The sequence below is a fragment of the Lontra canadensis genome, unplaced genomic scaffold, assembly GCF_010015895.1.
Source record: "Lontra canadensis isolate GAN:19392208 unplaced genomic scaffold, GSC_riverotter_1.0 scaffold31, whole genome shotgun sequence".
NCBI lineage: Eukaryota > Metazoa > Chordata > Mammalia > Carnivora > Mustelidae > Lontra > Lontra canadensis.
In genome coordinates this window covers 6,588,771-6,602,731 of record NW_022631025.1, presented here as the reverse complement: position 1 = coordinate 6,602,731, position 13,961 = coordinate 6,588,771, and the positions used below count along the sequence as shown (strand labels likewise).

The 13,961-nt window shown below is 38.6% G+C and overlaps 1 protein-coding gene across 3 annotated transcripts in view; it reads right to left on the bottom strand.

The window, feature by feature from the left end:
- LOC116872976 (histone-arginine methyltransferase CARM1-like) overlaps nt 1-13,961 on the bottom strand; it is a 258,896-nt gene that overhangs the window by 171,095 nt on the left and 73,840 nt on the right. For all 3 annotated transcript variants that reach the window (XM_032866538.1, XM_032866536.1, XM_032866537.1), the window contains exon 2: nt 4,703-4,828. In XM_032866538.1, coding sequence (XP_032722429.1) covers nt 4,703-4,828 — 126 coding nt within the window. The remainder of the gene's footprint in view (nt 1-4,702; nt 4,829-13,961) is intronic.

Below are 13,961 nucleotides of genomic sequence, written 5' to 3'. Positions count from 1 at the left end.
AAAGGGGACTAAGAGCACACTTACGATGAGCACTGAATAATGCAGAGAATTGTTGCATCACTATATTGTACTAATGTAACACTGTATATTATTCACACTGGAAATTTTTTAATAATAATATATTTATTATATACCACCAGAAAACACTTGTGAGTTTTCAAAATTTTATTTACAATACAGTCAAAAACATAAAATATTCAGGGATAAATTTGTCACAGTTGTGTATGACCTCATTGCTGAAAACTACAAAATATTCCCCTTCTGGGGAAAAATTAAAGCCCTAAATAAATGGAGAGAAATACCATATTCCTGGTCTGAAAGTAATGGCATGCTGGTAATCATTTAACAATGAACTCCCGCCCCACAAAACAACAGGGGACTTTGCTAATTTCTTCCACCCTGGCCAATGTCAAGCTATCAAATTTCTGAAAATTTAATAACTGTCTCTTGTGACTTAGTATGAGCTATTTTCATCTTGCCAATGACCAAAAGACTTAATGTTGGGAAAATGACAATCCTCCCCAAACTGATCAATCTCAGTCTTCATTGGAGCAAGTACTGTACATTAATTGACAGCTTAATTATAAAATGTATATGGGAATGTAAAGGAGCAAGGATATCCAGAACAATCTTGACAAAGAAACAAAGTTAGAGGACTTGAACCATCAGACTTCAAGAGTTACTTTGAAGGTAACCCTGACAATGGGATACTGGCCTAAGGATAATAAGAAGTACGTGGAGCAGAACAGAGAACTCTAGAATAGACCAAGTCTGCATACAGTCACTTGACTTGCAAATACCTTTTCAATACACAGTGTTAGAATAAATGGATATCCGTATGGTCTAAAAGTAATCCTTGGCCCCATACCTCACACCATATAAGAAGTAATTAAGAGAGATTAGAAAATAATAATAAACACACAAAAAATAATAAAATGCAAAAATTAAACTTTAAAACTTCTAGAAGGAAATACAGTCGAAATCATTCACTATTTGAGGGTAGGAAAAGTTCTTGGGATACTGAAATCAATAAGGAAAAAAATGGCATCACCAAATTTGAAAACTTCTTTTCAACATAAGACATCACTATCTAAATGAGTAAGCATGTTCCAAGCTAGGAGATAATGTGCGTGAACTGTGTGTCTGACATGTGCCCAGTGTCCCACATACACGAAGAACAGTAACTCCATAGACAAATAACCACTTAGTAACAAGTAAATGATTTGAATTCATAAGCGCATGAAAAAGTGCTTAATATCACTACACATCAGGAAAATGTAAATTAAAACCACAGTGAGATTCAACCACATGTCTACCAAAATGGAGAAAGTTTTATTTAATTAGTTAGTTAGTTAATTAATTAATTTTTACAAAATGGAAAACAAATTTAATAGACTGAAACACCAAATACTGGCAAAGATGTGGAACAACTCCCATCCATTATTGGTGGGAGTATACGATGGTCCAACCGCTTTAGAACCATAAGATACCTGGGAATAAACCTAACCAAAGAGGTAAAGGATCTGTACTCGAGGAACTACAGAACACTCATGAAAGAAATTGAAGAAGACACAAAAAGATGGAAGACCATTCCATGCTCTTGGATTGGAAGAATAAACATTGTTAAAATGTCTATACTGCCTAGAGCAATCTATACTTTTAATGCCATTCTGATCAAAATTCCACCGGTATTCTTCAAAGAGCTGGAGCAAATAATCCAAAAATTTGTATGGAATCAGAAGAGACCCCAAATCGCTAAGGAAATGTTGAAAAACAAAAATAAAACTGGGGGCATCACGTTACCTGATTTCAAGCTTTACTACAAAGCTATGATCACCAAGACAGCATGGTACTGGCATAAAAACAGACACATAGACCAGTGGAACAGAGTAGAGAGCCCAGATATGGACCCTCAACTCTATGGTCAAATAATCTTCAACAAAACAGGAAAAAATATATAGTGAAAAAAAGAGTCTCTTCAATAAATGGTGCTGGGAAAACTGGGCAGCTATATGTAGAAGAATGAAACTCGACCATTCTCTTACACTGTACACAAAGATAAACTCAAAATGGATAAGAGACCTCAACGTGAGACAGGAATCCATCAGAATCCTAGAGGAGAATATAGGCAATAACCTCTTTGACATCAGCCACAGCAACTTCTTTCAAGATATGTCTCCAAAGGCAAAGGAAACAAAAGCGAAAATGAACTTTTGGGACTTCATCAAAATCAAAAGCTTCTGCACAGCAAAGGAAACAGTCAACAAAACAAAGAGGCAACCCATAGAATGGGAGAAGATATTTGCAAATGACAGTACAGACAAAAGGTTGATATCCAGGATCTATAAAGAACTCCTCGAACTCAACACACACAAAACAGATAATCATATTAAAAAATTGGGCAGAAGATATGAACAGACACTTCTCCAATGAAGACATACAAATGGCTATCAGACACGTGAAAAAATGTTCATCATCACTAGCCATCAGGGAGATTCAAATTAAAACCACATCGAGATACCACCTTACACCAGTTAGAATGGCCAAAATTAGCAAGATAGGAAACAACATGTGTTGGAGGGGATGTGGAGAAAGGGGAACCCTCTTACACTGCTGTTGGGAATGCAAGTTGGTGCAGCCTCTTTGGAGAACAGTGTGGAGATTCCTCAAGAAATTAAAAATAGAGCTTCCCTATGACCCTGCAATTGCACTACTGGGTATTTACCCCAAAGATACAGATGTAGTGAAAAGAAGGGCCATCTGTACCCCAATGTTTATAGCAGCAATGGCCACGGTTGCCAAAGTGTGGAAAGAACCAAGATGCCCTTCAACGGATGAATGGATAAGGAAGATGTGGTCCATGTACACTATGGAGTATGATGCCTCCATCAGAAAGGATGAATACCCAACTTTTGTAGCAACATGGACGGGACTGGAGGAGATTATGCTGAGTGAAATAAGTCAAGCAGAGAATCAATTATCATATGGTTTCACTTATTTGTGGAGCATAACAAATAGCATGGAGGACATGGGGAGATGGAGAAGAGAAGGGAGTTGAGGGAAATTGGAAGGGGAGGTGAACCATGAGAGACTATGGACTCTGAAAAACAACCTGAGGGTTTTGAAGGGGCGGGGGGTGGGAGGTTGGGGGAACCAGGTGGTGGGTATTGGAGAGGGCACGGACTGCATGGAGCACTGGGTGTGGTGCAAAAACAATGAATACTGTTACGCTGAAAATAAATTTAAAAAATAAAAAAAAAAAGAAGAGGTTCTGGCTGTGTTTTAGAGAACTAAGCATGTATTTTATTCTATGACCCAGCAATTTTACCTTCTGGTATTGATCTAAAAGAAATGAAAAAAATATATGTCCGCAAAATGACTGGTATGAGAATATTTATAGCAACCTTACTCACGATAGCCAAGACCTGGAGATAGTCTCCATATTCACCGAAACGAGAATGGATATACGAATTGTGACTATTACCTAGTAATAAAAGTGAACAAACTACTCACACTAGCAACAACATGGATGTCTCAAAATATGCTCAGTGACCTTACTAAAGAGAGTGTACACTGAATGATCCAATTTATAGGAAGTTCTAGTCAAATCCAAATAAAATCTAATCTTGTTTAGAAGAAAATCAGAGCAGTGATTGCCCCTGCAAGGACAGGTGTAAGGAGTGATGGGGAAAGGCTATGAGGCAACTCTTAGGAATGATGGTGTTTTGAGATTTGTGCATTGTGAGGTATGTAAATTTCACTTTCATAGAAAAAAATTAGAAACAAATTTTGAATTCTAGTTAATGATATGCAGCTGGAAGTACATGGTGTTAGAATGTGTTGGTTACTATAATTTATTCCAAAATGCAGCATAAACATAAGATGGACAAATGGACAGACACGTGTTGAGCAAATTCCTCACGCTAGCTGATGCCCATGTGAGTGGAATTTCAAAATAAGAAACCAGGTTAATTTCTTTATCCCAAGTAGTTACTGATAATGAAACAGCTTAGGGTACTTCAGCTAACCTGAGGAGAACACGTACCACTGCTAATACTTTACGTTGCCTGGATTAACACCGTAAGTACAAAGAATCAATTTATATCAAGTCAAAGAAAAGACCATCAAACATCTAACGCAGACCCAAGGCACTGCTAGCCTTAATTTCTTTATCAGAGCTGACCTCTTCCAGAGTGTCTTTTCTTCCTTTCTTAAAATACTTAATTTTACTTCAGTTTACCTCCCTGCTTGTTTGGTATTCGTTATCTAGAGTCTAAAAATGAACAACCAATGATTCAAAGGTAAAAAAACAAGACGGAATCATTCTGAATGTCACTCAAATTGAAAAGTCACATTTCTGCGAACAGCCTTGTCGTCAAGGAGAAGCAACAAGAGTGATGGAAGACCGGGACCATCCTTGGTGGCCATCCTCTCCTGCAGCTCTGGAGCAAGGAGGACCAAAGGGGGAGGGGGTGGTTAAGAATAAAAACATCCTCATAGTCTAGGAAAAGGCTGGTTAATCCCCAACCATGGGATCAAGTAAGTGCCAGCACTAGTTTCAAATCCTTCCCTCAGTCCATGACAGGTCACAACAGGAAACACACTGCCAAAAGCCAACCGGCCAGTAACAGCAAAGCTAACCAGTCCAGAGACTTGTCCTCAGAAAAGGCAAGGAAGGGGTCAGGACAGGCCCCAAACTTACCAGCGGGAGACTCAAACTTCAGCAAAATGCTGTTGTATCCCAGTGTAATCAAGACGGATTCCTTCCCCACGCGGCAACATTCAGTGTCTCTGTTGAGTAAGCATTTGAAGACACACACGCCATCGGCTATAGAGGATGGAAAAAAAAAGGGGTGGGGATTAGGAAAATCCATTTTTGAGCATTGTAAAAAGGTTCAGCAATGCCATCCCTACATTTCTCTCCTTTTTTCAAGGCTCCCCATTTCTTTCGTAATAGAATCCTTCGTGAGACATAAGGCAGTAGGAGGATCCGCGATAAAACAGGAATTAACTGTGGCCCCGTAGCAGTTCTTCGCATGTGGGTTAGCACAGAGTCAAAACTAACTCTTAGTGGCTCTTGTTTTTATGTCCAGGGCCCCACTCCCTTTAAACCTCCTATTCCCCAGTGGGTTTTGTGTCTCTTGAAGGCATCCCGGGAGAGCCCAAGTAATGTCCTTCTGGTGATTCCTGAGCACTTCGTATATGCCAGAGAGCTCACACGGTCTTCCTTGTAAGTGCTGTCGCTGCCAGTGTTCCTGGGTAGAGGTGAGGCAGAGAGCTCAGGTCCAAATGTGCACAGCTAGTAAGGGCAGAACCAGGATTAAAGCCTAAGATTAAATTTGACTCTGAAGCCCATTGATGCTCTTACCACATTGGGCAAGGCAAGCGCAATAAAGAGGGTGCTTGGGTTCTGCAAGCAGGGCTGGTGGTGAGTGGCTAAGCTCTCACCAGGTTCATGCATGGGTAATTGGGAAGTAACTGGCTATTCCTCCTTTTACAACTTAAGCAGGCCTTGAACACTGGGACGGCTGTAGAGTGGTGGCAAAAGTAATAAACTTGGGGTTTGGTTTTCATCTCTGATATTTACTAACCTAGGGACTTCAATCACCAAATCACACTTAGACACATTATTTCACTATGTAAAATAAAAGTATTGATATTTATTTCCCAAGCTTTTTGTGACGACTGAATAATAAAGGCAAAAATAATTTTTAAAATCCTGATGATATGGTTGGGACTATGGGATATATGGGGCTATGGTCATTTCTCTCATTCTAGACTAGATCTTAGTTTCCATCCTTAATGTCTTCCATTCTCCCTTACAAAATCAAATACAGGAAGTGTTTTAACTTTAAAACATATATTGGGGCACCTGGGTGGCTCAGTGGGTTAAAGCCTCTGCCTTCGGCTCAGTTCATGATCCCAGAGTTCTGGGATCAAGCCCCACATCAGGCTCTTTCCTCAGCAGGGAGCCTGCTTCCCTCTCTCTCTCTGCCTGTCTCTCTGCCTACTTGTGATCTCTGTATGTCAAATAAATAAAATCTTTAAAAAAAATAGTTATATATAAAATTCTTTTACACAAGTATGTGGCCCATTCATATACACACATTCAAAACACACACACACAGTTAATTAAGATGACCAAATATTTTCAAATATTTTCATCCATTACTTCAAATGAATGAATACTTCCTGATGGAAGCTTTCACAAATATTTTTCATAAAACATCTTGCCTGGTTAAAGACTGCAGATGTTTTGAAAACATTTTCTTGGCGTACAGCATGATTACAGGTTTAATTATTACAGCCCAGTCCGTGTCTCAAAGGCATCAGTGTCCCCTTGCAGAGAGGCAGCTGTGAAGAGATGCAGAAGAAGGGAGCTTGGGCTCTTCTAGACAATGTGTTTTCTTTAAATCACAAGAAAGGGTTCCCCCTCCCCCAACCAAGAAATCAGGATTTTCTGCATTGACCAATTGTTTTCTCATGGTGTTGGGAGTAGGATGAGGGATGGATGCTAATCTTGTACAGTACCTTGCAGTCTGTGAACTCTGTGCGGGCAGGAGTGATCTTATTTTCTTTTTTCAAATCATTATCTTTTTTTCTCTGAACCAAAACCCAGCACAGTACCCCGTACTTAATAAATATTTTTTGGATCAGTGAAAGCACTTCTCCATATATTGACTGTATGGCATCCCAGCAGAGATAGAAAGCTTCAAAATTTATCTGGTTCAGTTCTCCTAAACCAGATATGGTCAGAATTTTTTATTTTGCTGTTATTTGTTTGTTCTGTTGTGATTTGGTTAGGGTATAAAATGAGGTGCTGTTTTATCCGATTTTCAGACATTGCAAAACGCTTTCCCATATATCCTCTTTCCTATATCCTCTCCTATCCTCTGTTTAAATATGGGTGGAACAGGTCTTTTTAAGCATGCCATAAAATCCAGTAAGTACTTAAGTAACTACTTAATTTTTTTAAATCTACATTTGGCAATAAACAAATACTTTAAACAAAACCAAAAAGCAATAAGCTGGGAAAATATTTTCAGCACACCCAACGAAGACTGAATATCCCCAAGAAACAGTTTACTCTAAAAAATAGGAAGAAACAAGCATCCTTATTGAAAAGTTAGTAGAGGGATCGGTAGGTAATTGACAACTAGTAAAATGCCAATAGCAAAAAGAATGTGAATAATGAATTACAATAATATTCAAAGAAATGTGTACTAAAAGAATGAGGCCTAAATTTTTACCTCACTGTCAACATTTTAAAAAATATATACTAACAATATCAAATACTGGAAAGGGTATGAGACAATAGTGAATAGCAATTACTGGGAATATAAATTTCTAGGAGGTAGTCCGCCCATAGGGTTCAAAATGTAAAGTCTATGTAATCTTTGCTAGACATTCTGCTCATAATCATTTCCTCCAGGATGTACTTTATCAAGTGTGTATGAGTGTATAGTTAAGGACATTCATTTTAGAGTTGTTTACTATCGTGACAAAATGCAAAGAAGCAGAGTCTACCACTGTGTACATAATTGGTTAAGTGGAACACGAGGCCTCCATGTTCAGGTTGCAAAACAGCATGTGTAATGTTATTGTAGCAATTTAATGTGTTTATCTTCAGAGAGAGCTGTTGAAAAAGAGACAAACCAAGATGTCATCAGTGGTTTTCTCTCCACGGAGAGATTTGGGATCATTTTTATTTTTCCCTTTATAAGGTTCTGCCTTGAGTTTTCTATGAGACTATTTATTTTTAACAATCAGAAAATACAAGCAATCCAATAAAAGATATGCTACCAGCACTAGTGTATTTTACCACAATCTCATTCATGGTGGGTATTACTATTCTTTTAATTCTCTTATGTATTAGATATTAACTGGTAGTTTACTAATTCAAAAATATTGATTTAGGAGTAAATGTAGCCAATTGATCTAGGAATAAATGCACGTGACACAAGTGTTATCTCAATTCTTATTTTCAAGATCATTCATAAAAGTGAAGATTTTGTCGTGTTTTCTGTTTGCTGATCTTCTAACTGGTACTGATTTCCTATCCTTAGACCATGTAAGTAGATAAAACAAACATTCTCGTTGACTTCTGTTAACTAATCTGAGCAGTATTAAGTGCAGCTACCTTACGGTAACGTATTTCACCAACTGAGAAATGTGTCTTTCTAAATTTAAAGGATCTGTGTCAGAAAAATTAAGGAATACAATAAAAAGTTGTTGGGAACACATATAAATCCAAGACCATGAAATATGATCACAATGATGACAAGTAGGGGTGACGTGGAGATCTAAGGTTCAGGACATCTTTCTCCCAACCAAGTTATTATTACCATTTATAAGAAGTACATCTGCAGAACATTCTGACTCCTTACAAACATCTCCTTTCATCTTTTCAGTGGTACAGAAGGCTGGGTGTTTCTGTGTACTTACTGTCATTCTGCTTTTGAACAATTACTTTGCTTACTTCGTCAAAGGGCAAGGCCTGATCTGCCGGTAGTAGCGAAATCACAAGCACCGTTAAGCCCACGTGCACAAAATTGAGGCAGCTTTAGAAAAGCAAAGAGCCTTGCTGCTCCCTCCCTAGGAAAATGCCACTTGCTCTCCCAGAAGCTTCTCAAAAGAACATCGTGATGGTGGTGGTCCAGATGCCTGTTCTATCTTCTACCTACTCTCATCTGAGAGGATTCCCAGAGACACACAAAGAAATCCATGTTCCATCCATTTTATAGGTAAACATGGAAAATGCCACGGAGTAAGATCAAGAGAATTGCTCTTGGCTCTATTAAGCAATATTTTTCTTCTACTCCGCATTGGCACCCTCCTCTTTCAGTCCTTGCAAATGCAAAAGACCTCCCTCCATATGAAAGTTACAATGCTGGCTGACCAAGAACTTTACGTATCAGGTATGGTCTAGAACAGAGGTTCTAAAATAGATATATATATACATATATATATATTTTTTTTTTCCTGGAAAGAAGAGTACTCATGGCATTTATGACAGTTAATATGGCATTGGTGCCAATTCTTTGCTAAGTGACCCTTTTAGTATTTTCCTGTCTAGAAATATGAAGTTAGGCTGCCTAAGGAAGATGTTTTCTAGAAATAGAGAGCTACATGATTATAGAACAGCACCTCTATAGATGGAATAAAGTGTATAGATAAGTGTGCAGTTATTATTTCTAGCAACTTTAACCACAGGAAAGGAGTGTAAAGGAAAAAGGACAGGATTACAGAACACCCAAGATTTAATATTAAAATTGGCATCAGTGCTGATGGTATTAACCACATGGTTTCCTACGAGACATGACAAAATAGCAATAAAGGATACATCACGGCTTCTCCCTCTCCTTCGGAGAATTTTGTGTTTGAAAGATTCGATCCTAGGCTCTCACTTGCTGAGTAAAAACTGAAAGTGGATTGATTGATTCTGGTTGAAGGGGGCCAAGTGTGAACAGCAGAAAAGAAATGAAGAGAATGGGAAGGTATGTGGGAAATGCAAGACAGGGCTTTGGAGGAGGTTTCAGAGTTGAGAATAGGGGTAGCATCCATGGGTGAGATAGAGACAAAGAAATGGAAGCCTGGCCGTTAAGACATCAGTGTCAGAGCCCATAGTCTCTCATGGTTCAACTCCCCCTCCAATTTCTGACTCTGAAAAACAATCTAAGGGTTTTGAAGGGGCGGGAGGTGGGAGGTTGGGGGAGCCTGGTGGTGGGTATTACGGAGGGCACGTATTGCATGGAGCACTGGGTGTGGTGCTTAAACAATGAATTTTGTTACACTGAAAAGAAATTAAATTAAAAAAATGGATTAAAAAAAAAAAAAAAGACATCAGTGTCAGGAGACCAAAACTATCATCACCCAATGTGACTGCTGAAACGGTTGTCTGGTTGTTGGTCTGGCTTGGGTTGGGTTTTTTGGGTTTTGTGGGGTGTTTTGGCAAATGCTAACTCTTCCTCTACATGTTGTATTCTAGTTATACTAGATCTGCAGCCTGGCATTAGACAACCAGCACACAGTACCATGTCTCCCTTCAGCCACCATCCAGCTACGATCCCATGATCCCCGCCTCTCTAAGTGTGGTTGTCCACAGTCATTGTCTAGTAGAATCTTTAAAAAAAAAAAAAAAAAAAACCATATAATGTATTATTTGTTTCAAGGGTACAAGTCTGTGATTCGTCGGTCTTACACAATTCAGGCACTCACTGTAGCACATACCCTCCTCGCTAGTAGAATCTCTAGGGCTCAGGGAAACAAGTTCTTCAGTAGATTGCTTAAGAAGGGTCATGGGAATAACATTTCCTGAACTCCCGCATGCCAATTGTTGTCTTTGTCTTTTACGTTTTTGAAGGTCAGGTTTTTCTGGATATAGAATCCCCAGTTCACATTTTCTTTCTCTGTGGTTCTCTGGTATGTTCATCCATTTTCTTCTAGGGAATCGCGTTACCATCAAAAAGACTGATGGTAATCGACTTTTCTGGCACTTGTGGGTAAAATGCTAATGTTGCCCAGATGCCCAAAGGGCGTCTCTTTCTCGAAAGGTCAGTAATTTTTGCCAGAATGTGTCTTATGCTAGCCATTCTAGGTCGATATTTTCAGGTATAAAGTTATTCTTTCAATAGGTATTTTCAATTTTTTTTATGTTGGCAAAATTTTCTCAATTATAATTTTTGTATTTGTTTTATGTCTTTGCTCTGTTACCTTCTTCCCAGACTCTCATGTATGTATGTAGTTGGATCATCTGTGCTGAGCATTGATATTTATAACTTCCTTTTGACTCCCTTTTACTTCTTTTTATATTTAAATATTTTTCCATCTTTTCTCCCTTATTTGACATATTTCTTGTTGCTTCTAATTTAATCTTCACTTCTAAAATTATTTTACTTTTAATTATTTATTTTATTCCTAAGTATATTCTTGAATTCTTTCATTTTATGAGTTTGCTAATTTTTCTTTGTGTTATTCTTGCATGTCCTGTGTAAATTTTCTTAATTTCTCTGATTTATATTTTTTTTAAAAATTAACCTTTCAGACACATTTTAGAGCACTTACTTTCCTAGCATGCTTTCAGTATTGGTGGGGATATTATTTTGTCCCTTCCTGCCTTTTTTCTATGTATGGCATTTGACTTCAATACTTTTCTGTTGTTTATTTTTATGTGAATATCATTTTTTTTTTTTTACAGATTTTATCTATTCATTTGACAGACAGAGATCACAAGTAGGCAGAGAGGCAGGCAGAGAGAGAGGAAGGGAAACAGGCTCTCCGCTGAGTAGAGAGCCCGATGCGGGGCTCAATCCCAGGACCCTGAGATCATGACCTGAGCTGAAGGCAGGGGCCCAACCCACTGAGCCTCCCAGGCGCCCCTATGTGAATATCATTTTACTAAACTTTTATAAAGATGGTAATTGCACATACAGTTTTATAAGACACTATCAAATTGTTTTTCAGACTGCGCTGTTTCAAATCCCTATCAGCAATGGATGAATGATCCAGTTTCTCTACATCCTTGACAACATTTGGTGTTGTCACTATTTTTTGCTTACACATTTCTATAGTTGTGTAGTGTTATCTCATTGTGGGTTTAATTTGCACTACCCTGATGACTATGATGCTGAATATTTTTCACGTGCTTATTTACCATCTGTATATCTGCTTCTGTTCATGTGTTTTACCCATTATTTTTTTTTAAATGTGGGGCTTCCAGAGTTCCTCTTTTGTTCTAGATATGGGTCCTTTGTTATATATATATGTGGTTTGCAAGTGTTTTCTCCCATCCTGTAGTTTGACTTTTCATCCTCTTAACAGAATCTATAAAAAGTTTTGAATTTTGATGAGACCCAACTTATCAAGAATTTTCTTTTATGGATCATCTTTCTGGGTCAAGTCTAAGAACACATTCACTGACTGCCTTGACCTTGCTCATTCTATGGTTTCATTACATTTTTTTTTAAAAAGAGAGACTGAGAGAGAACATGTGTGAGCAGGGTGGAGCCCGACATGGGGTTCGACCTCAAAATTGAGTCTCTCCACTGTAATCTCTCTTGCAACTACAAATGAATTCACATCATTCCAAGCTTCCAGATTACAATTAATGAGGCACATATGCAGTCACTGAAAAGCTCTGCTCAAACTTTGACAGGCCACCCCCTACCCCCACTCTTTCACCCCACACATTGAATATTAAAGCACAGACCACTCCCAAAACTGTAAACCCCTCAAGCCCCTTTTCTGCTTCTCCCCTAACCCTTATACATATGCTATATAGCCAAACTAACAATCGGCTGATCTCCAGAAAGGGTTCATTATTATGGAGGCAGTAAGGATGTAAAGTTCAAGATTGTGACCTCTAAAGGGATATGGTTCTCCTTCTGCTACTGAAAATATCACCCAATTTATAAAGTCCATTTCATATGGCACCACCTCCATGGTACCTTCCGTGACTGACCCCAACTGGCATATGTATCTCCCTTACCTCACTGCCCCAAGAGCTCTTCATACCTCCCTTACAGCCCTTAGCTTCTTCTCTCATTTGCACCCACATCTTATAAATTTTGCAAGATGTCTCCCCACTCCTGAGCAGGAACTGGGACCTCTCCATCTCTGATTCCCCTGAAGGATCTGGTACACAGCAAGGACCACAACTGCTAACATGACTGGAACCGCCACTGGCATCACTCAAGTTCAGATTCAAGTTCACTCCGTTCAAGCTCATGGACTATCTGCCATATCCATTGTTAAAAACAAAGTAAAAAAAAAACAAACTTAGCTCATCTTTCTAATCTTTGTAGCCTCTGAATCAGCTTTAAAATATTGTTTTCACCATTTCCTCTTTGCTTCTGTATCCTTCTTTCCACACATGACTACAGCAGACAGAACAAATAAACACCAAAACTAACTCCATAATGAAATATTAAACACCTCTGTGACCAATATTTTCAAATCAGGAGGAAGTAAGTTCTCATTCTGTCTTTAATGAAATAGTATGCCACTTCCCTAACAGCTTCCCTAGGAGGCTACTGCTCCCTCAAATTTATTTACAATGCTTGTCTGAGTAATCCTTCAGCTCCCCCTGCCATTTCTCAAGGTGGGAAAGTGACTGGGAGCCAGAGACCCCTAGAAATTCTAGGAAAATAGCAGTAGATCTTGTTCTTTTTTTAACCTCAACTCTTTCCCACCACATACAGGTTTCTTCCTTCAAGCCAGCACACCACTCAGCATATAGAATTGATCCATACGTATCAAATTAAAACAAGTAAGTCAATACAGTCACAGAAGTAACTTTCTAAACCACATGAAAACAAAGATGATGAAACATCAGAACATTACAGATACCAAAGTGTCAACTGAGCTTTGTCAGAACCTGGCTTTTTTTTTTTTTTTCTAGTTGTCTTTTTTTCCAGCTCTGGCAAATGATTGGGATCTTTTGGTTTATGAAATGTTTTTTTGGTTACAATATGAGATTAAGAGAAAAAGCTGACTTCCTCATTTCTCCATAAAAATGCGAAATCCTCCTACTCTTCCTAGAGAAGTTGCTTCTCTTAGATTTAAATTTAATTTCACTGTGAATGTCTCTTTAGGGTAACTAAATACCATGGAGTCTACATTCTGTCTAGACAGCATTTTCTCAGATCACTAGCTTTCTCCTTGTGGTTTCTAAAGACTATAAACTGTCTTCTTGTCGTCATTCGATTGGGGATAATTGCTCCAATGTGGATTTACCAGCTATGACAACAAAAAAGTGGGAGCTTCCCAAGAAAGGGTATAAAATAACAACTTCGCTGTCAAGAGCTGTTCTCGGGATTCATGCTTGTTTTCACCGTACGGCAGATGTTGTGGAACCAGATGTGTGCAAGCCTTGGTTAGGGGACTCATTCAAACACGCGGCTAACATTTACGAGCATCTGCTAGAAGCCAGTCACTGTCGACTGGCACTAAGGGAAGATGCA